We start from the raw sequence: 23,928 nt of genomic DNA on the forward strand, positions 1-23,928 counted from the left end.
CTTATGTGATTCCTCCAATCACCCTATTACCCAGGGTGGTGGGAAAGGTGCCATGATACTAATAGCTCCAGCTTGGCCCAGGAGACATTGGTACACAGATCTGCAGAGAATGTTGATCGATGCTCCACTTCTGCTCCCTCAACGTCCAGATCTACTGATGCAGGGTCCTTGTTATCAGACATCTGGATCGACTCTTTGACGGCGTGACTCTTGAAACATCTATCCTGAAGTTAAGAGGATTCTCACAATAGGTAATTCAAACTTTGTTCAGAGCAAGGAAACCTTCCACAGTTCGCATTTATCACCGAATATGGCAAATCTGTATTCATTGGTGCAGTGAACGGAGAATGGACCCCAAGTCTTTCAGAGTTTCCAGGGTCTTAGCATTCCTTCAGGCAGGAATGGATAAAGGTTTGAAGGTGGCTTCCTTGAGAGTACAAATGTCAGCATTGACTGTATGGTTTCAAAAGAAAATTGCCAACTTACAGGATGTGAATAATTTTTTCCAGTAAATGCTGTGCATTCAACCTCCTTTTGTTCCTCCTATAGTGTCTAGGGACTTAAATCTAGTCCTGAAAGCCCTTCAAGCCGCCCCATTTGAACCACTTAATAAAGTGGATCTTAAATGGTTGTCAGCTAAAGTTCTCTTTCTACTGGCTTTTGCTACAGCTAGAAGAATATCCAATTTAGGGGTTTATCATGTCATTCCCCATTTCTGATTTTATTCTTATTATATATATATATATATATATATATATATATATATATATATATATATATATATATATATATATATATATATATATATATATATATATATATATATATAAATAACTGATCCCGGTGTCCAGTGCAGAAAACATCAACATATCCCCACAATATCCCTGTATTGGTGTATCCTGACGAAGGGGCTGAGGCCTTGAAACATGTAGATATAAGCACCGTAATTAAAGGTTTTTCTGGAACGAGTCCCTGGAGTGCCGTGCCTATTGTGGGGATATATATATATCTATCTCTATCCATCCATCCATCCAGATAAAGCAGTTCTAAGAACTAGATCTGGGTATCTTTCCGAAGGTGGTGTCTAAATTCCACCTTAATGAAGAAATTGTATTCCCGGCTTTCCAGGTGCCGGACCTTTCTGCTGGAGATGCATCGCTGGACGTGGTCCGTTCATTAAGAATCTGCGTGGATCGTACCAGTGCTATCAGAAAGACCGATTCTCTCTTCATTCTCTACGGATTTCACAAAAGAGAATGGCCTGCTGATAAGCCGACACTGGCAAGATGGCATCGGATGACGAATTCAGAAGCATATTCTCAAACTGATCTCCCTGTTCCGGCTAATGTCTCTACTTACTCTACTCGTAAGGTAGCTTCATCATGGGCAGCACAAAGTGGTGCTTCAGCAGAACAGATATGTAAGTCAGCCACATGGTCTTCCATTAACACATTCATTAGACATTATGCCATGAATACCTTTGCCTCTCATGACGCTGAATTCGTGCGAAAGATTCTCTTGTCCAGTCTGGAGCGTCCCCACCACTAAATTGCTTTGGGAAATCCCATTGTTATCCTGTGGATAACCTGTGGACCCTGCCGGAGAAATATACGTTATGGTAAGAACTTACCGTTGATAACGGTATTTCTCCTAAGTCCACAGGGATCCCACCCTGACGCACCGGATTTGACTATCCTTTTACTCACTAACCTCTTCCTTCTTGTACGGAAAGGTGTATTCTTATCGCCTAGTTAGGGCAATTTATGATGCTCCTGCCTTGAGCTTTGTAATACAACTGATTTGCCTGAGCCAGGAGGCGGGGGTATATGGACGGGCCCGTTGCAAGCTGGGAGACCAGAAAGCTTTGACCGATTGATGCAAATCCGCTGTCACTTCATTATATCCCATTGTTATCCTGTGGACTTAAGAGAATTACCGTTATCAACGGTAAGTTTTTACCATAACGTATATTTTTAACCTGAAAAGTGACTTTGCCAGTATAATAAATCTCTGTAGCTCTGGCGCCATTGGAGGGGGCGGAGCTACCTCAGAGCGGGACCAGAGGCATTTTGGCACCTTCCTCTGCTTACTGCAGTCATACACAGTACACACAGTGCGTCCGGACTCCTCAGCCACGCTGGATATCTGGTACAGGGTGTAGCAAAGGGGGAGAGCCGCTATTGTACACTATCTGGGTCCTCTACAGGACAGAATTTCTTAGGGTTTACTGTGATACAGTTAGCTGGCAGTGCCACTAGTGTGCTGTTGTCCTTCTCTCTGTGGGTCTCCTCTCACATACAGTAGGGCAGGCTTGCAATATAACTGTGTGTGTGTGTGTGTGTGTGTGTGTGTGTGTGTTATTGTGCTTACTGTGAATCATGGGTAAACACAAACTGTGCAGTGTATGCCACACCAGATTCTCTCCATTATCATCTGATTCTGTTTATTGTGAACAATGCAGCCAGTCTTCACAACTCGGTGAAGGGGCTGGGGGAGAGGGTCCAGAGCCCCACTGGCTAAGGTCTCTTAAAACTATGATGTCTGATATGTCATCCCAACTCACTGCAAATGTTCAGAAATCTCAGCTACTACAACAGGTGTTGCAGATTAAGCTGCTAGGGCAGATGTTACACAGCCCCCCTCCTCTTTCAGGACCACAAAAGCGTGGGTTACCTGCACTACTATCTGACACAGATGATGATATACAGGAGGATGGGGAGGACTTGGACCCCGTTAGTGGGGATCCCGATTCTGCTCAGGGTGTTGAACCCCTAATTCTGGCTATAAGTGATGTGTGAAAGCTCCCTCTAGAGGACGCTGTGTCCCAGCAATCGTTTTTCTAAACTCAAAACAAGCCTACTGTCACTTTCCCTGATTCTACAGAGTTAAATGACTTATTCAAGGAGATGGGGAACATTAATGCTAGAACTTCTGCCATGATAGTGTCGGTGCATATGGCCTTGTGTTTGCGTCAGTGGATTGCGGCCGCAGAATCCAAACGTAGTGTGGAATCCCTTCCCTTTTCTTGGGAATGGCTCTTTGGGGTTGAATTGGATACCTGGATTTCCAAAGCTACGGGTGGGAAATCCACGTTTCTCCCCTCTGGGGCCCCGCCGGCGAGACACTCCTATCCGGGGCCGTCTGTACAGTCCTTTCTGTCTCACAGATTTTGATCCAAGGCCAGAGGTGCCTCCAATGCGACTAGAGGCACCAGAGGTAAGTCCAGAAACCTGTAAGCACCAGCTCTCAGGAACAGACCACCAGTTCTCAGTTAAGGCCTCAGCATGACTGTAACCGCTCACCCAACCCGAGCGGATCTCGAGGTGGGAGCTCGAAAGCATCACATCAGCTGCATCTGGGAGGCTACCTGCCTGGAAACCTGGGTCAGAGATCTCGTTTCTCAGGGCTACAAGCTGGAGTTCGACAGTGTCCCCCCCCCCTTCCCTCCACCCAACGATTTTTCAAATCAAGCATACCAGCTTTGCAGGATATGGAGGTTATGTTGCAACAGGCCATCCTAAAGTTGGTCCAGTCCCACGTCATTGTTTCAGTACCAATACCGCAACGCGGCAAGGGGTTTTACTCCAACCTGTTTGTGGTGCCGAAACCGGACCCATTTGTAATCTAAAATCCTTGAATCCTTATTTGAAGGTGTTCAAATTCAAAATGGAATCCCTGCAAGCAGAGATTGCGGGCCTGGAAGAACAAGAATTCATGGTCTCCTTGGATATCAAGGATGCCTACCTCCATATTCCGATTTGGCCGCCTCATCAGGCATACCTGCAGTTTGCCCTGCTGGACAATCACTTCCAATTCCAGATACTCCCCTTCAGCCTATCCACAGCTCCGAGGGTGTTCACAAAAGTGATGGCGGAGATGATGTTCTAGGTCCAGGGTGTCAATATTGTCCGTTACCTGGACGATCTTCTGATCAAAGCAAGATCCAGGGAGCTTTTGTTGCTCCATATTGACCGCACTATCCAACTTCTGTCACACCATGGGTGGATCCTAAACTTATAGAAGTCCCACCTGGAGCCAACTAAGCGGCTCCTGTTCCTGTGGATGTTACTGGATACTGTGGCCCTGAAAGGTGTTACTACCAGAGAACAAGGCGAGAACACTTCAGGAGATGGTCCGCATGGTACTCCGACCAGCTCGAGTGTCCATCCATCTTTGCATACGTTTGCTGGTAAAGATGGTTGCCTCCTGCGAGGCGATCCAATATGGCAGGTTCCATGCCAGAACTTTTCAGGTGGCTCTCCTGAGCAAATGGTCCGGCACACATCTTCAGATGCACCGGATTATACAGCTGTTGCCTCAGGCCAAGATTTCACTCCTGTGGTGGCTGCAGTCCTCCAATCAACGGGAGGGCCGGAGGTTTGGGATTCAGGTTTGGACCCTCCTCACGACAGATGCGAGTCTAAGAAGATGGGATTCTGTCACCCAAGGGGTGCAGTTCCCGGGCAGGTGGTCAACCCACAAAAGCCTCCTTCCGATCAACATTCTAGAACTTCGGGCAATCTACAATGCTCTGCTTCAGGCCTCTCCTCTTCTCAGGGATCACGCGATCCAGGTGCAGTCGGACAATGCCACAGCAGTGGCGTACGTCAATCGGCAAGGAGGCACAAAAAGCAGAGGCTGCATGCGAGAGGTATCAAAGATACTTCTCTGGGCGGAAAGAAAAGCAAGAGCAATGTCCGCTATCTTCATTCCGGGAGTAGACAACTGGGAAGCAGACTTCCTTGTCATGATCTACACCCGGGGGAGTGGCGTCTTCACCAGAAGGTGTTCCAGTAGATCATCCACCGGTGGGGCTGCCCACAGATAGACTTGATGGCTTCTCGTCTCAACAAGCTTCACTGATATTGCTCACGAACCAGGGACCCTCAGGCGAGGGCATTGGATGCACTGACGTCGCCTTAGCCTTACAGGCTGGTCTACCTGTTTCCTCCAATTGCGTTATTCTCCAGGGTGCTCAAGCGCATCAGAAATCAGGGAGTCCAGGCAATTCTGATTGGCCTCGGAGAGTGTGGTACGCGGATCTTCTGGGCATGTCCGTCGAAGACCCTTGGCCTTTACCACTACGAAGGTTCGTTTGTCTATCCGGGCTAACGGCGACTTCGTTTGACGGCATGGAGGTTGAGCGGAACATCCTAGCGCACAAGGGCCTTTCCAAGGTGGTTATTGCTTCCATGGTTCAGGCCAGGAAACCTGTGACGTCAAAACACTATCATCATATCTGGAAGAGATATGCCTTTTGGTTCGAGGAACGCACGTATCCACCTGCTGAGTTTCACTTGGGACGTTTCTTACATTTCCTGCATGCTGGTGTGGATAAAGGCTTACGTCTGGGTTCCATTAAGATCCAGATTTCAACCATCTCCATTTTCTTACACAAGAAATTGGCAGTGTTGCCAGAAGTTCAGACCTTCTTGGAAGGGGTACTCCACATCCAACCTCCTTTTGTGCAGCCTACGGTTTCCTGGGATTTGAATGTAGTGTTGGAATTTCTACAGTCCTCCTGGTTTGAACCTCTGATGACTGTAGAAGATAAGTACCTCACGTGGAAAACGGTGATGTTACTGGACCCGGCTTCTGCTCGACATGTCTCGGAATTGGGGGCCTTGTCGCGTAAAAGTCCATACTTGGTCTTTTACGAGGACAGAGCAGAGCTCCGGACTAGGCAGCAGTTCCTGCTGAAGGTTGTCTCTGCGTTTCACCTGAATCAGCCTGTTGTATTTCCGTCAAGTTCTGACACTTATGCTCCTCCAGAGGCATTGGATGCTGTGCGAGCCTTGAAGATCTATGTCAAGAGAACGGCTCTGATCAGAAAGACGAATTCTTTGTTCGTGCTCTGTGATGCGCAGAAAAAGGGTTACCCTGCTTCAAAGCAGTCCATTGCTCGTTGGATTAGGCTTACTATCCAACAGGCCTATGTGTCGGCAGCCTTACCTGTTCCTAAGCCTCTGAAGGCCTACTCTACAAGATCAGTAGGTTCTTCCTGGGCGGCTGTCCGTGGAGTCTCGGCCTTACAACTATGCTGAGCTGCCACCTGGTCGGGGAAGAACACTTAAGTTCTAAAGGTTTGATACCCTGGCCAAAGAGGATACCCAGTTTGGGCAGGTGGTGCTGCAGCAGTCTCCGCACGTTCCCGCCTGTTCTGGAAGCTTTGGGACGTGCCCATCGTACTAGATTCCCCAATATCCCATATGGATGCTAAAGAAAATAGGATTTTATTTACCTACCGATAAAATAATTTTCTCGTAGTCCATAAGGGATATTGGGCGCCTGTTTCAGTGAGTTTACTTTTCTGCAAGTTCTCGTTTTATGGTTCCCTGTTCAGCTGTTGCTGTTACCAGCATTTGCTGGTTATGTTAGTGGTGTGCTGGTATATAAATCTCACCACTTTGTTATCCTATTTTCTTCTCTCATATATGTCCTTTCTCCTTCTGGCACATTTTTACCTATAACTACCTGTGGGAGGGGGCATAGAGGGGTGAAGCCAATACCCAGTTAAATTTAAATTGCACTGGCTCCTTTGGACCCCGTCTATACCCCCATTGTACTAGATTCCCCAATATCCTTTATGGACTATGAGAAAAGGATTTACCGGTAGGTAATTTAAAATCCTATTTATTTTTTTTCTGAGGATTGTGCTTTTTGCTCAGTGACCTCTGTTTACCTGCTTAGACTGTTTAATTCCACTCGCCTACGCTGCACACAGCGAGACCGTGTAGGGAATACAACAGACACCTCAAAACCCGTCAATGCAAAAAGCACTAATATGGCATTGTTTTTAACTTGCGCCCATTTTAATATCAAATTGCCATGTGGACAGGTGGATTCTGGGGTATTGTGCGGTGCCTGGTGTCGCGCAGGAGCTCTGGGTCGATTTGTCTCTGACTTTGACTTCTCTCAAGCAAAAGGATCAGACTAGGGCAGCTGCTGTGTCTGTTTCCTCGATGCGTGATTTGGAATAGCCTACTCCTGGTGGTGTGACTTCCCCAATTGGTGTCTGATCCACCTTGGCTACGTACAATGGAGTGTACCATCTCAAGTTTTGCAGAAGTTTCCTCCTTAATTGTAATGCTTTTTTGAAGATTTTAAACTGCACATAAGCGTCTTCCTCCTTTTAGGGCTCTGCTCGAAGAGCTCTTTTGCTCCGAACTTGGGATGCGGATTCGTAATCAAAACTTAATCAAATAATAAAAAAATTCCTTGGAATCTCTTCCGTTTTGTGGGGGCCTTTTCTTTGGACCAGATCTGGATACTATTATTGCCCAGGCTATTGGTGGCTTTTTGTCTGGTGGCTGCCCCTAAACAGCATGGTCGAACTTTTCATTCGTACTTTCGGTGTTGAGCGTTCCACAAGAGGTCAGTCTGCCAGGATCTGCTTTTTTCCCAGCTGGGGTTTGGCTTTTAAGGATAGATTTTCTGGTGCCACCTGGTGTTCGGCGGCCAAGTCTCCGGAGAAGCCTGATGGGTTGTGTCTCCACGGAGTCCGGTCACAAGCTGGGGGCGGTTGCTCCAGTTCCGGGACCATTGGGTGGCGTAGTCTTCAGACGCCTGGGTGCTGGACAGGATTTCCTGAGGTTATATTTTCGACCTCTGGTCTGCCGCCACTGCATTATTATTTTTTTCCCCACCACTGCTCCCCCCTTCCACCCCTTTATACAGAGAAGAGGGTGGCATTGAACAAGGGTTTCTCTTATCTACTCAGGTGGCGTAATTGCTCCATTTCTACCGCTGGAACGGAAACTGGGCTCCAACTTGTTCCTGGTTCAGAAGCCAAACTGCTCATTACGGTCGATCTGTACTCTTCACTACTTGAACAACATGTTGTGAATGGAATCTCTGTGAACCACATCATGGATGACAACACATTTTTGGCCTCAATGGATGTCATGGATGTGTATCTTCCCTTTCCAATTTGGGTAGGTCATCATTCTCTCTCTCTCCTTTGTTTACAATCTGATCTGTTCGCTATCAGTTCCATTCCCTACAATTCGTTACAGCCATGGCTCAGTGTGTTTTCGCCAAGATTATCTCTGTGATTGTGAGCTTACTGTGCGAAGAAGGTATGCATAGTACCTTACCTTATTTAGACATTTTCTTGTGATGGCAAATTTATCTTCGTATTTATAAAGGCACCTAGATCGTACGGCTCAAGTACTTCAAGATCACGGATTTTTGAGAGAAGTCTCGCCTAATAATTTGTCAGCCCCTTCAGTGTTCTGGAAGTGGTTGACAGACACCACTCCAGCGAGTTTTCTTTCCAGAGTTCAAAGCACAGACGCAACAAAACTTCAGTCATTGCCTCATCCATCGATCTTGTTGTGCATTAAGTTGTTGGGCACAGTGGTCTCCACTCTTGAGACCATTCAGTATGTGTTGGTCACGGTCAGAGATCGCTCTGCTGATCATTGTGCTCGAGCTCAGAGTCATCTTTATGGTTCTCTTGGGGGCCCAGTCCATCCTAGCTGGCCAGTTTTTACTCAATCAGTCAGTGTCAAGGCAGTGGCATATGCAAATCATCAGGGAGGCACAAAAAGCGCAGCAGCTATGGTGGAGGCAAACCAAATCCTTTCTTGGGCAGAGACCTTTGTTCTTGCACTCTCCGCTGTAGTCATACCGGGAGTAGACAACTGGCAAGCAGACTTCATCGCAAAACCACGTTTCGCCCGGGGTAGTGGTCTCTCAATCCAGAGGTCCTTCAACAGTTGGTTTGGAAGTGGGGCCTTACACAGGTGGATCTCGTGGACTCTCAGCACAACTTTTAAGGTTCCACAGTTTTATGCAAAATCCAGGGACCCGATGGCTTTCGCAGTGGATGCCACGACTGTTCCGTGGGTTTTTATTCTAGTGTATTTGTTTCCACCGACCCCAGTGTTTCCTCAAGTGCATCAAGGATCAAGGAGTGGCCGCATTGCTAGTGGCTCCAGACTGGCCATGCAGGTCATGGGATGCCAAAATGTTGGAAGGTCCTGGGTTGCATCTTCCTCTTCGACCAGACCTGCTGCTAAAAGGTCTGTTTCTACACCAGGACCTTCCTTGGTTGGCTATAACGGCCTGACTTTTGAGACAAAGCTTTTGAAAGCTAAAGGTTGCTCTCCCTCAGTAGTCCGCACTATGTTGCGGGTCCAGAAACCGATTTCCTTGCGCAGTTACCACAGAGTATGAAAGATCTACAGCTTATGCTGTGAATAGAAGGGTTCATACAGCCAAGTTTTGACACTTGTTCTTGGCTTTCCTTCAGAGATGTTTAGAAGCTTGTTTAAAGCTTCGTTCTTTGAAAGTACAGATTTTGTCCCTGTCCCTTTTTTATATGTGGTTGGCCCTTCAAGAGGTTCGAACATTTCTACAGGGCATGTTGCATATTCAACCGCTGGTTTGTCTGCTGGTGGTTCCGTGGGATATTAATCTGGTCCTATTTGCTCTCAAGAAGGCTCCTTTTGAGCCTTTATAGTCGGCGATCTTCAGGTCGTTACTTGGAATCTGGCCAGTGCCTCAGCTCAGGTTGGGGGTCATTGTTTTGGAAGCCGCCTTTTCTCTTCTTCCATGCCGATAGAGCGGTTCTCTGTATGGTACGTACCTACATTCCTGCTGAAAGATGTTTTGGCTAACCACTTAAACCAGGAAATTGTTTCCAGTTTTTCCTCCTTCATCGACTTCTCGGGAACTGGGCCTGCTAGATTTAGTCTGAGCTCTGCGTATTTAGTTGGACGAGACTACTTCTGTACGCTGCACAGATCCCTATGCTTGTTCTTCACAATGCACAAAGCAGACCATTGTGCATTGGATCTGCTCGGTTATCACTTGAGCCTATTCTAGTGCGTGGCGACAGGCACTAGACTGATGTCAGCGCATTTCACTAGGGCTGTGGCCACATCCTGGGCAGCGCCAACACAGGGTTTTCAGCGGAACTGGTCTCTTGTGCAGCTACCTGTTCCTCTGTCCTCACATTTGCTCGTTTTTACAGTTTTTTCATGTTTTGCCTCTGGCGACACCCACTCTGGGTGTACAGTTCTGAAATCAGGCAGCCTGAGAGTTCCCTCTGGGGGTGGCTGTTGAACGGCTCATGCTCCAGTGTTCCCCAGCCTTGTTAAAAGAGAAAAGAGGATGTTTGGTCGCTTACCGCTGAAACCTTTTCTCTGAAGCAGGCTGGAGGACACTGCGTCTCTCTCTCTCTCTCTCTCTCTCACCATTTCACTGGGTTACTGTTTTTTTATTTTTCTCATACGTCCTAGAGGATGCTGGGGATGCTTCAAGAACCATGGGGTATAGACTGGATCCGCAGGAGACATGGGGACTTTAAGACTTTAAAAGGGGTGTGAACTGGCTCCTCCCTCTATACTCCTCCTCTACACTCCAGTTAGATTCTGTGCCCAGGGAGACTGGTCACACACAGGGGAGCTGTACTGAGTTTCTCTGAAAAAAGACTTATGTTAGGGTTTTTATGTTCAGGGAGCTCTGCTGGCAACAGGCTCCCTGCTTCGTGGGACTGAGGGGAGAGAAGCAGACCTACTTCTGTGAGTTCAAAGGCTCTGCTTCTTAGGCTACTGGACACCAATAGCTCCAGAGGGTCCGATCACTTGGTACGTCTAGCTGCTCGTTCCCGGAGCCGTACCGTCACCCCCCTTGCAGAGCCAGAAAAAAGAAGCCAGGTGAGTAAAAGAAGAACCGAAGACTTCAGTGACGGCAGAAGACTTCAGGTCTTGAGGTACCGCGCACCATGCTCCCACACACACCGACACTAACAGGATGCAGGGCGCAGGGGGGACAGGGGCAGCATGTAGACCTGAAATAAACTAGCAAAAGTTATATGAAAAGTGCCTGGGCACTCAATATAGACCCCCGCCAGTATAAATATGCTAAAATGAGCGGGACTGAAGTGCGCCGTGAGGGGGCGTGGCTTAGCCCTCACAGCTCTGACCAGCGCCATTTTCTCTTCACAGAAGCTGCTGAGTTGCTGGCCATAACCTCCGCACTGCTGTATAAGTAACAGGGTGCAAAACGGGGGGTGGGGTGGGGGGGCACGGTAAATTTGGTGCTATTATCTTTATTATAAAAGCGCTAACAGGTCTGAGGCATTGTATATAAAGTTTCAGTACCGGGATAGGCACTGGGTTGTGAGCTGGCAAACTCCCTCTGTGTCTCTCTAACAGGCTTTGCTGTGGGTCTGTCCCCTATAGCCCATTGTGATTGTAGGTGTCGGTACGTCTGTCGACATGTCTTAGGCTGAGTGCTCTTCCCAGGAGGAAGCTGGAGTGGGGACAGGCGGTGGGAGTGACCCTGTCTGCACCGCCGACTGCTGAGTGGGTAAATATGTTGAGTGCTTTGAATGCAAATGTGGCTCGGTTGACTAAGAGATTAGATAAATCTGAGTCTAAGAACCAGACATAGAGGAAATCCATGGAGGATGCATTGTCACAAGCTCAGACCCCTTCGGGGTCACAGAAACGTGCATTTACCCAGATAGCAGATACAGATACCGACACGGACTCTGATTCCAGTGTCGACTATAGTGATGCCAGATTGAATCCTAAACTGGCTAAGAGCATTCAGTACATGATTGTTGACGATAAAAGATGTATTACATATTACGGAGGACAAGCCTGATGTGTAGGATATATGGGTCTGTATGTATAAAGGAAAGAAACCTGAGGTAACGTTTCCTCCCTCTCGTGAACTGAACGCTCTTTTTGAAAAGGCTTGGGAAAATCCTGACAAGAAGGTACAGGTTCCCAAAAGAATTCCAGTGGCATATCCGTTCCCCTCTGGGGACAGGGAAAAGTGGGAGTCAACCCCCACAGTGGACAAAGCTCTATCGCGTCTGTCCAAAAAGGTGGCACTTCCGTCTCCTGACACGGCAGCCCTAAAGGATCCTGCGGATCGTAAGCAGGAAAATACACTAAAATTCATCTAGGTCACTACAGGTTCGCTACTCAGGCCTGCCGTTGCTTCGGCATGGACGGAGATAACATGCTTTTGACTCTGGGTCATATCAGGGACGCTGCAGCATATTTAGAAGAAGCTGCAAGGGATATTGGCCTTTTGGGATCAGAAAACGCGCCACTGTCAGATGCAGTCCTTTCGGCCCAATAAATACAAAAAAGGACGAGGATCCTCTTTCCTTGCTGCGAGAGGAAGAGGAAAGGGAAAAAGGTCACAGGCTGTGGCAAGTTCCCAAGAACAGAAGTCCTCTCCGGCTTCTACCAAATCCACCGCATGACGCTGGGGCTCCTCTGCGGGAGTCCGCACCAGTGGGGGCTCGTCTCAAACTCTTCAGTCTGGTCTGGGTTCGCTCGGCCCTGGATCCTTGGATATTAGAAATAGTAACCCAAGGGTACAAATTAGAGTTTCAAGACGTGCCCTCTCACCGATTTTTCAAATCGGCCTTGCCAGCTTCTCTTCCAGAAAGGGAGGTTGTATGCGCTGCAATACTAAAATCAAGTCATTGCCCCGGACCCCCTGTCACAACAGGGGGAGGGCATTTATTCGAGTCTGTTCGTGGTACCGAAACCGGATGGCTCAGTCAGACCGATTCTGAACCTAAAATCCCTCAACTTCTTTCTGAAAAAATTCAAATTCAAGATGGAATCTCTCCGAGCAGTGATCTCCAGTCTGGAGGAGGGGGATTTTATGGTGTCGGTCGACATAAAGGATGCCTACTTACACGTCCCCATATATCCTCCACATCAGGCTTGCCTGAGGTTTGCTGTTCAGGATTGTCATTACCAATTTCAGACGTTGCCGTTTGGTCTGTCCACGGCTCCGAGGATTTTCACCAAGGCTATGGGGGAAATTGTGGTTCTCCTGCGCAAGCAGGGAATCACAATTATCCCGTACTTGGACGATCCAAGGAGCAATTGCTGAAAAACGTTGCGCTCTCACTGACGATTCTGCAACAACATGGTTGGCTCCTAAACTTGCCAAAATCACAGTTGATTCCGACGACACGGCTGTCGTTCTTGGGTATGATTCTGGATACAGAATTAGAGTTTTTCTTCCAGTGGAAAAGGCTCTGGAAATACAGAACCGGCAAGAGTGTCGTTTCTTCAATGCACTCGGTTGCTGGGGAAGATGGTGGCGGCCTACGAGGCCATTCCATATGGCAGGTTCCATGCCAGGGTGTTTCAGTGGGACCTGTTGGACAAGTGGTCCGGGTCTCACCTGGACATGCACCGGAAAATACTCCTATCTTCCAGGACCAGGATCTCCCTCCTGTGGTGGCTGCACAGTTCTCACCTTCTGGAGGGACGCAGGTTCGGGAGTCAGGATTGGATCCTGGTGACCACAGATGCAAGTCTCCGAGGCTGGGGGAGCAGTCACACAGGGGAGAAATTTTCAGGGAAAGTGGTCAAGCCAGGAAGCTTGTCTGCACATAAACATTCTGGAATTAAGGGCCATTTACAACGGCATTCTGCAAGCGGAACATCTTCTCCGCGGTCTGCCTGTCTAGATTCAGGTAGACAACATAACAGCAGTGGCGTACACAAACCGCCAGGGCAGAACAAAGAGCAGAGCTGCAATGGCCGAGGCCACGAAAGTTCTTCGCTGGGCGGAGAGACATGCAAGCGCTCTGTCAGCGGTCTTCATTCCAGGAGTGGACAACTGGGAAGCAGACTTCCTCAGCAGACACGATCTCCAATCCAGGAGAGTGGGGTCTTCATCAAGAGGTCTTCGCAGAAGTGACAAGTCGTTGGGGAATTCCTCAAATAGACATGATGGCGTCCCGCCTCAACAAGAAACTTCAGAGATATTGTTCTAGGTCGAGGGACCCTCAAGCGATAGCTGTGGACACCCTAGTGACACCATGGGTGTTTCCGTCGGTCTATGTGTTTCCTCCACTTCCACTCATTCCAAAGGTGATAAAGATGAGAAGAATAAGGGTTCAGGCGATACTCATTGTTTCAGATTGGCCAAAGAGGGCCTGGTATCCAGATCTTCAGGAATTTTTTATAGAAGATCCCTGGCCTCTTCCTCTACGGGAGGACCTGTTACAACAAGGACCGTGCGTGTATCAAGACTTACCGCGGCTGCGTTTGATGGCAGGGCGGTTGAACGCCAAATCCAAGCCCGGAAGGGTATTCCCAGTGAAGTCATTCCCACACTTCTTCAGGCTAGAAAAGAAGTAACGGCAAAGCATTACCACCGTATTTGGAGGAAGAATTTCAGCTGGGGCGTTTGCTCCATTTTTTGCAAGCAGGTGTAGATGCGGGCCTTAAGTTGGGCTCTATTAAAGTACAAATTTTGGCCTTGTCAATCTTCTTTCAGAAAGAATTGGCCTCACTTCCAGAAGTTCAGACCTTCGTGAAAGGTGTGCTGCACATCCAACCTCCATTTGTACCCCCTGTGGCACCATGGGATCTTAATGTGGTGTTGCAGTTCCTGCAATCTCATTGGTTTGAACCTTTACGTAAGGTTGAGTTAAAATTCCTTACTTGTAAAGTAGTCATGGTTGGCCTTGGCATCTGCAAGGCGGGTATCTGAGTTGGCTTTGTCTCACAAAAGCGCCTATTTAATCTTCCATGCTGATAGAGCGGAGTTGAGAACTCGTCAGCAATTTCTGCCAAAAGTGGTTTCATCATTTCACGTAAACCAGCCTATTGTGGTGCCAGTGGCTACTGATGCCTTGGCGGATTCGAAGTCTCTCGATGTGATCAGAGCTTTGAAGATCTATGTCATCAGAACGGCGCAGATTAGGAAAACAGAGGCTCTGTTTGTCCTGTGGGCTCCCAACAAGATTGGGGCTCCTGCTTCCAAGCAGAATATTGCACGCTGGATCTGTAATACGATTCAGCAGGCTCATTCTACGGCAGGATTGCCGTTACCGAAATCGGTAAAAGCCCATTCTACCAGTAAGGTGGGCTCATTCTGGGTGGCTGCCCGAGGGGTCTTGGCATTACAGCTTTGCCGAGCTGCTACTTGGTCGGGTTCAAACACCTTTGCGAAGTTTTACAAGTTTGATACCCTGGCTGAGGAGGACCTCTTGTTTGGTCAATCTGTGCTGCAGAGTACTCCGCACTCTCCCGCCCGTTCTAGAGCTTTGGTATGAACCCCATGGTTCTTGAAGCATCCCCAGCATCCTCTAGGACGTATGAGAAAATAGTATTTTATTACCTACCGGTAAATCCTTTTCTCTTAGTCCGTAGAGGATGCCAGGCGCCCGTCCCAGTGCGGGCTGTGTCTGCGGTTTGGTTATGGTTACACTCATGTTGAGTTAAGTTCCATCAGTTTGTGGCTGCTGATGGTCATGCCGTTGCATGCGTTGTTGTTGAATGCCATGTTGTACGGCGTGTTTGAGGTGTGAGCTGGTATGTATCTCACCTTAGTTTAAAAAAATATATTTCTCTAACGTCCTAGTGGATGCTGGGGACTCCGTCAGGACCATGGGGATTAGCGGGCTCCGCAGGAGACAGGGCACATCTAAAAAAGCTTTTTAGGTCACATGGTGTGTACTGGCTCCTCCCCCCATGACCCTCCTCCAAGCCTCAGTTAGGTTTTTGTGCCCGTCCGAGAGGGTGCAATCTAGGTGGCTCTCTTAAAGAGCTGTTTAGAAAAGTTTTTTTTTAGGTTTCTAATCAGTGATTCCTGCTGGCGACAGGATCACTGCAACGAGGGACTTAGGGGAGAGACTTGCAACTCACCTGCGTGCAGGAGGATTGAAGTTTTAGGCTACTGGACACTGAGCTCCAGAGGGAGTCGGAACACAGGTCAGCCTGGGGTTCGTCCCGGAGCCGCGCCGCCGATCCCCCTTACAGACGCTGAAGAACGGCAGAACGGAGGTCCGGAAACAGGCGGCAGAAGACTCCTCAGTCTTCATGAAGGTAGCGCACAGCACTGCAGCTGTGCGCCATTGTTGCTACACGGCTCACTGATCTCGGTCACGGAGGGTGCAGGGCGCTGCTGGGGGCGCCCTGGGCAGCAATATAGATTACCTTAGAGGCAAATAAATACATCACATATAGCCATTAAGGCTATATGTATGTATTTAACCCAGGCCAGTTTTCCTAATAACCGGGAGAAAAGCCCGCCGTGAAAGGGGCGGAGCTTATTCTCCTCAGCACTCAGCGCCATTTTCCTGACCAGCTCCGCTGGTGAGGAAGGCTCCCACTCTCCCCTGCACTACAGAAACAGGGTTAAAGAGAAGGGGGGCATAAATTGGCGATATAATTATATATTAAGAGCCCATATATAGAAACAACACCTTCTAGGGTTGTTATATACATTATGGCGCTTTTGGTGTGTGCTGGCAAACTCTCCCTCTGTCTCCCCAAAGGGCTAGTGGGTCCTGTCCTCTATCAGAGCATTCCCTGTATGTGTGTGCTGTAGGTCGGTACGTGTGTGTCGACATGTATGAGGAAAATGTTGGTGAGGAGACGGAGAAAATTGCCTGTAATGGTGATGTCACTCTCTAGGGAGTCGACACCAGAATGGATGGCTTACTTATGGAATTACGTGATAATGTCAACACGCTGCAAGCCGGTTGACGACATGAGACAGCCGGCGGACAAATTAGTATCGGTCCAGGCGTCTCAGACACCGTCAGGGGCTTGTAAAAACGCCCATTTACCTCAGTCGGTCGACAGACACTGACACGGACACTGACCCCAGTGCCGACGGTGAAGAAACAAACGTATTTTTCCTTTAGGGCCACAAGTTACATGTTAAGGGCAATGAAGGAGGTGTTACGTATTTCTGATACCACAAGTACCACAAATAAGGGTATTTTGTAGGGTGGGAATAAACTACTTGTAGTTTTGCCTGAATCAGATAAATTAAATGAAGGGGTTCCTCCGACAGAAAGTTATGGGCGGTATACCCTTTTTCCCGCCAGTAGTAAGGGCGAGTTGGAAAACACACCTTAGGGTGGACAAGGCGCTCACACGCTTATAAAAAACATGGCGTTACCGTTTCCAGATACGGCCGCCCTCAAGGAGCCAGCTGATAGGAAGCTGGAAAATATCATAACAGTATATACACACATACTGGTGTTATACTACGACCAGCAATCGCCTCAGCCTGGATGTGCAGCGCTGAGGGGGCTTGGTCGGATTTCCTGACTGAAAATTTTGATACCCTTGACAGGGACAGGATTTTATTGTCTATAGAGCATTTTAAGGATGCATTTCTATATATGTGTGATGCGCAGAGGCATATTTGCATTCTGGCATCAAGAGTAAATGTGATGTACATATCTGCCAGACGAAGACACGACAGTGGTCAGGTGAGGCAGATTCCAGACGGCATATGGAAGTATTGCCGTATAAAGGGGCGGTCCATTGGACCTGGTGGCCATGGCAACAGCTGAAAAATCCACCTTTTGTTACCCCGAGTCACATATTGGCAGAAAAGGACACAGTCTTTTCAGTCTCAGTCCTTTCGTCCCCATACGGGCAGGCGGGCGAAGGCCAGTCATATCTGCCCAGGGGGAGAGGAAAGGGAAGAAGACTGCAGCAAGCAGCTCATTCCCAGGAACAGAAGCTCCTCACGGCTTCTGCCAAGTCCGCAGCATAACGCTGGGGCCGTACAAGCGGACTCAGGTGCGGTAGGGGGTCATCTCAAGAGTTTCAGCAACACTCGCAAGGGAACTCCGGGATCCTACATGTAATATCCCAGGTGTACATTGGAAATTCGAGACGTCTCCCCCTCACACAATTCACAGGCTGTATTCCCAGCAGGTGATAATCAAAGTACCCTTCTTACAACAAGGAAGGGGGTAGTATTCCACACTATATTGTGGTACTGAAGCCAACCGGCTCGGTGAGATCTGAAATATTTGAACACTTACATACAAGCGTTCAAATCAAGATGGAGTCACTCGGAGCAGTGATAGCGAACCAGGAAGAAGGGGACGATATGATGTCACTGGATATCAGGGACGTTTACCTACAGGTCCAAATTTGCCCTTCTCACCAAGGGTACTTCAGGTTCCTGGTACAGAACTGTCACTATCAGTTCAGACGCTGCCGTTTGGATTGTCCACGGCGCCCCGGGTCTTTACCAAGGTAATGGCCGGAATGATGATTTTTCTTAAAAGAAACATGGACGCTTTCCTGATAAGGGCAAGGTCCAGAGAACAGTTGGAGGTCGGAGTAGCACTATCTTAAGTAGTTCTACGACAGCACGAGTGGATTCTAAATATTCCAAAATCGCAGCTTTTTCCGACGACACGTCTACTGTTCCTAGGGAAGATTCTGGACACAGTCCAGAAAAACGTGTTTCTCCCAGTGGAGAAAACCAGGGAGTTATCCGAGCTAATCGGGATCCTCCTAAAACCAGGAAAAGTGTCAGTGCATCATTGCACAAGAGTCCTGGTAAAAATGGTGGCTTATTACGAAGCAATTCCATTCGGCAGATTTCCCGCAAGAACTCTTCAGTGGGATCTGCTGGACAAATGGTCCGGATCGCATCCTCAGATGCATCAGCGGATAACCCTATATCCAAGGAAAAGGGTGTCTCTCCTGTGGTGATTACAGAGTGCTCATCTTCTAGAGGGCCGCAGATTCGGCATTCAGGATTGGATGCCGGTAACCACGGAGGCCAGCCTGAGAGGCTGGGGAACAGTCACACAGGGAAAAAATTTCCAGGGAAGTGTGATTAAGTCTGGAGAATTCTCTCCGCATAAATAAGCTTAGAGCAAATTTATAATGCTCTAAACTTAGCTAGACCTCTGCTTCAAGGTCAGCCGGTATTGATCCAGTGGGATAACATCACGGCAGTCGCCCACGTAAACAGAAGGGCGGCACAAGAAGCAGGAGGGCAGTGAAAACTGCAAGGATTTTTCGCTAGGCGGAAAATCATGTGATAGCACTGTCAGCAGTGTTCTTTCCGGGAGTGGACGACTGGGAAGCAGACTTCCTCAGCAGGCATGACCTCCACCCGGGAGAGTGGAAACTTCATAGGGAAGTTTTTCAACATGATTGTGGACCGTTGGCAAAGACCAAAGGTGGACATGATGGCGTCCCGCCCGAACAAAAAACGGGACAGGTATTCCGCCAGGTCATGAGACCTTCAGGCGATAGCTGTGGATGTTCTGGTAACACCGTGGGTGTACCAGTCTGTGTATGTGTTCCCTCCTCTGTTTCTCATAACCAGGGTATTGAGAATTATAAGACATAGAGGAGTATGAACTATACTAGTGGCTCCGGATTGGCCAAGAGGGACTTGGTACCCGGAACTTCAAGAAATGCTCACAGAGGACTAAGGGCCTGGGGAGCTAAGAAGGGACTTGATTCAGCAAGTACCATGTCTATTCCAAGACTTACCGCGGCTGCGTTTGACGGCATGGCGGTTGAATGCCGGATCCTGAGGGGAAAAGGCATTCCATAAGAGGTCATACCTACCCTGGTCAAAGCCAGGAAGGAGGTGACCGCACAACGTCATCACCACATGTGGTGAAAATATGTTGCGTGGGTGAGGCCAGGAAGGCTCCACGACGGAAGTTCAACTAGGTCGATTTCTACACTTCCTGAAAACAGGAGTGTTTTGGACCTCAAATTGGGGTTCATTAACATTTAAATTTCGGCCCTGTAGATTTTCTTCCAGAAAGAATTGACTTCAGTTCCTGAAGTCCAGATTGTAAAGGATGTATTGCATATACAGCTTTTTTGTGCCCCTAGGGGCACCGTGAGATCTCAACATAGTGTTGGGATTTCTTAAAATCATATTGGTTTGAACCGCTCAAATCTGTGGATTTGAAATATCTCACATGGAAAGTGACCATGCTGTTGACAAATATCTCACATGGGAAGTGACCATGTTGTTAGCCCTGGCCTCGGCCAGGCGATTGTCAGAATGGGCGGCTTTGTCTTACAAAAGCCCATATTAAAATTTTCCATTTGAACAGGACAGAACTGGGACTCGTCTCCAGTTTCTTCATAAAGGGGTGTCAGCGTTTTCACCTGAAACAACCTCTTGTGGTGCCTGCGGCTACTAGGGACTTGGAGGACTCCAAGTTACTAGACGTGGTCAGGGCCCTAAAAATATATATATATATATATATATATAGTTAGGACGGCTGGAGTCAGAAAGTCTGACTTGCTGTTTATACTGTATACACCCAACAAGCTGGGTGCTCATGCTTCTAAGCAGTCTATTGCACGCTGGATTTGTAGTACAATTCAGCTTGCACATTCTGTGGCAGGCCTGCCACAGACGAAATATGTAGATGCCCATTCCACAAGGAAGGGGGGCTCATCCTGGGCGGCTGCCCGAGGAGTCTCGGCATTACAACTTTGCCGAGCAGCTACGTGGTCAGGGGAGAACACGTTTGTAAAATTTTACAAATTTTGATACTCTGGCTAAGGAGGACCTGGAGTTCTCTCATTCGGTGCTGCAGAGTCATCCGCACTCTCCCGCCCGTTTGGGAGCTTTGGTATAATCCCCATGGTCCTGACGGAGTCCCCAGCATCCACTAGGACGTTAGAGAAAATAAGAATTTACTTACCGATAATTCTATTTCTCGTAGTCCGTAGTGGATGCTGGGCGCCCATCCCAAGTGCGGATTGTCTGCAATGCTTGTACATAGTTATTGTTACAAAAATCGGGTTATTACTATTGTTGTGAGCCATTTTTTCGGAGGCTACTTCGTTTTGTTATCATACTGTTAACTGGGTTCAGATCACAAGTTGTACGGTGTGATTGGTGTGGCTGGTATGAGTCTTACCCGGGATTCAAGATCCTTCCTTATTGTGTACGCTCGTCCGGGCACAGTACCTAGCTGAGGCTTGGAGGAGGGTCATGGGGGGAGGAGCCAGTACACACCATGTGACCTAAAAAGCTTTTTTAGATGTGCCCTGTCTCCTGCGGAGCCCGCTAATCCCCATGGTCCTGACGGAGTCCCCAGCATCCACTACGGACTACGAGAAATAGAATTATCGGTAAGTAAATTCTTATTATATATTAAATAAATCCTTTTCCTCGAAATGTCCGTCTCCCTGGGCACAGTTCCTATAACTGGAGTCTAGCGGAGGGGCATAGAGGGAGGAGCTAGTTCACACCCCTTTTAAAGTCTTAAAGTGCCCATGTCTCCGGATCCCGTCTATAGCCCATGGTTCTTGAAGCATCCCCAGCATCCTCTACGAACTAAGAGAAAAGAATTTACCGGTAGCTATTAAAATCCTATTATTTATTTTGTTATAAATACTACTGGCATGCTGGTGTTGCGGGTGGAGAAGTTTAGAATTTAAAGTTATAGTTTAAATGTCTGTTCCAGGAGTCCCAGCCTGCAACCCCATGGGCCAGTGTTCTCTAGCCAAATTCAGAGAATAGGATTCAATGGTAAATGACCAAAAATCATCTCTTCCTATATTCGAAGAGGCTGTTTAGAGCTTGTGCACTTGAGCTTTTCCAGTATGTACTTTACGGATATTGGGATAAACTGCAGCTGGTGTTAGTATTTCCCAGATTTAGGGAGTGCTTGTTTTTGGTTCCTTTTTGACTGTCCGTACTGAAATGCCTATTCCTCAGCAGCACTTACCCCAGAGGAGAACCGTGAAGGAGGCAAGAAGGATAAAGAAGGGGACCACAATTCAGAAGAAGTTAAGCAGAAGGCAAAAGGCAGCAAACCTTTATTGCCCACTTCTACCATACTTCGACTTTTGGCTGAGTTGGTCAGATCATATGTGGGGATTGCCACACTTATTGCGAACTACAACTACACAGCAGGGCAGTCTGAGCTCATCAAAGAGGTATGTACAAGGCAAGCTAGCCTAGCTTTACACTAGTTTTGTTTGTTGTGTTAGACTTTTGTTACTTATATGTTTATTACTTTGCAGGATTGCAGTGTGCTGGCTTTTGTCTTGGATCATCTCCTTCCCCACACTCAGAATGCTGAGGATAAAGACACTCCAGCCCTGGCACGCCTGTTTCTAGCTAGCCTGGCTGCTGCTGGAAGTGGCACAGATGCCCAAGTGGCGCTAGTGAATGAAGTTAAAGCTGCACTGGGTCGTGCACTGGCTATGGCTGAGAGTACAGAGAAGCATGCTAGGTAAGATTAGGTGGAATGAGAAATTATGGTCTTTTGGTGGTTTTTTGGTCAAATGTAATTGAACTCTTCAGTATGTGATTGAAAGCATTATGAGTGTGCAACTGTTCATCCTCGCTGTGCAGTAATAGAGAGCTACAGTTATCCAAACAATACTACATGTACTTTTTGTTTTATTTTTATATTAGTCATTGTGACAAAATGTGCTTACTTTGCCATCCTGTCATGTGAAGCAGGTATTTGTGGGGGAGAGGGGGTGGGTGTTAATGCAAGGCCCCAAGGAGGAGAATCAAGTAAGCCAGGAGATCCAAATACCAAGCTTGATGCAGCCAGACCAGAGACATGAGCAGAACTGAAGCTATTTTCTATTAATTTTATTATTCTTGGATGCATTGATATTGTTAAAAAAAATAAAATAATAGGTGATATTAGAATTCCAAGGAGCAACTATGGCATCCATAAATTTGGTATTCCGGTCTCTCTCGTTCTGGAGAGTTTGAATCTTGTAACTAGTATGCAACCATATCTATGTCAATTCCCAGTTTGGATGCTGTTGAAACACCTCTGGAAGTGTGGACCATTCTCTTAGTTGAAGATCCTGTATGCTCCTGTAATTGGTTTCCTGGTTGTCATCTTTCGGAATGCAGTCTGTTCCGTCCACCTCATGGTCAGTCTTCGCTCCGATGTGGCCTGAGCACTGGTGATTTATATAAGCTACCATTGTAGCATTGTCTTAATGGACTTTTATCGTTGCCCCTTTGGAAGATACTGAACTTCTGTCATGGCTTTGAATCCTGGCCTTACTGTAGCACTTACATGTTGATCGGCAGTGTTGAGTCTTCAGGAGACCAACGACCCTGGAAAGACATCTGAAGAACTACCACTTGCATCCCCTAAAACTGAATAGAGGTGTCCTCATACATCTAGCCTTAATTCGCCCGTGCAACTGTGCTTATGTCTGGCATTAGCAAACTGATTAATTTGATATGACACTTGCATGTTGTTTGACAGATTCTGTATACAAAGCTAGCTCAGAGCGGGACCAGAGGCATTTCGGCGCCTTTCTCTGCATTAATACAGCAGCACAAGCACACTCTGCTCTTCCTGACTCCCAAGACACCCTGGAAAACTGGTTTAGGGTGTAGCAAAGGGGGAGAGCCGCTATTGTACACAATCTGTGTCCCCTGCAGGACAGAAATTACTAGTGTTTCACTGTGATATAAGCAGCTGACAGCCTCACTGGGGCTGTACAGCTAGGGGTGTGTTGGTGTCTGTCTCTGTGTGTCTCCTCTCACATACAGTAAGGGCAGGCTTGATAAGTATTACTGTCTGTGTGTATGTCATTGTGATTACTGTGAACATGGGTAAACACAAACTCTGTAGTGTATACACCAGATTCTCTCCCTTATCTACTGATTCTGTTTCATGTGAACAATGCAGCCAATCTTCACAAATCAGTGAAGGGGCTGGGGGAGAGGGTCCAGAGCCCTCCTGGCTAGGGGCACTTAAAACTATGATGTCTGATATGTCATCACAACTCACTGCAAATGTTCAAAAAACTCTATTACAACAGTCTGTTGCAGACCTAGCTGCTAGGGCAGATGTTACACAGCCCCACATGTCTCATGCAGGTCCACAGAAGCGTGGTTTACCTGCCCTACTCTCTGATTCAGATGAGGATATACAGGAGGATGGGGAGGACTTAGATCCCATTAGTGGGGATTCCCATTCTGTTCAGGGTATTGAACTCTTCATTCTGGCTATACGGGACGTGTTAGATCCCTCTAGAGGACGCTGCGTCCCAGCAGTCGTTTTTGTTTACACAAAACAAGCCTAATGTCACTTTCCCTGATTCTGCAGAGTTAGATGACCTATTTAAATTAGACTGGAAAAATCCAGACAAAAAATTCCAAGCGTCAAAATGTTTTGCGCACTTT

The 23,928-nt window shown here is 47.7% G+C and overlaps 1 protein-coding gene across 10 annotated transcripts in view; it reads left to right on the forward strand.

Moving 5' to 3' along the window:
• HUWE1 (HECT, UBA and WWE domain containing E3 ubiquitin protein ligase 1) overlaps positions 1-23,928 on the forward strand; it is a 430,355-nt gene that overhangs the window by 339,363 nt on the left and 67,064 nt on the right. For 8 of the 10 annotated variants that reach the window (XM_063936413.1, XM_063936412.1, XM_063936416.1 and 5 more), the window contains 2 exons: positions 21,475-21,695; positions 21,783-21,994. In XM_063936413.1, the coding sequence (XP_063792483.1) occupies positions 21,475-21,695; positions 21,783-21,994 (433 nt within the window). The remainder of the gene's footprint in view (positions 1-21,474; positions 21,696-21,782; positions 21,995-23,928) is intronic. The other 2 variants (XM_063936409.1, XM_063936418.1) reach the window with 1 other exon arrangement.

The sequence above is a fragment of the Pseudophryne corroboree genome, chromosome 8, assembly GCF_028390025.1.
Source record: "Pseudophryne corroboree isolate aPseCor3 chromosome 8, aPseCor3.hap2, whole genome shotgun sequence".
Lineage (NCBI taxonomy): Eukaryota > Metazoa > Chordata > Amphibia > Anura > Myobatrachidae > Pseudophryne > Pseudophryne corroboree.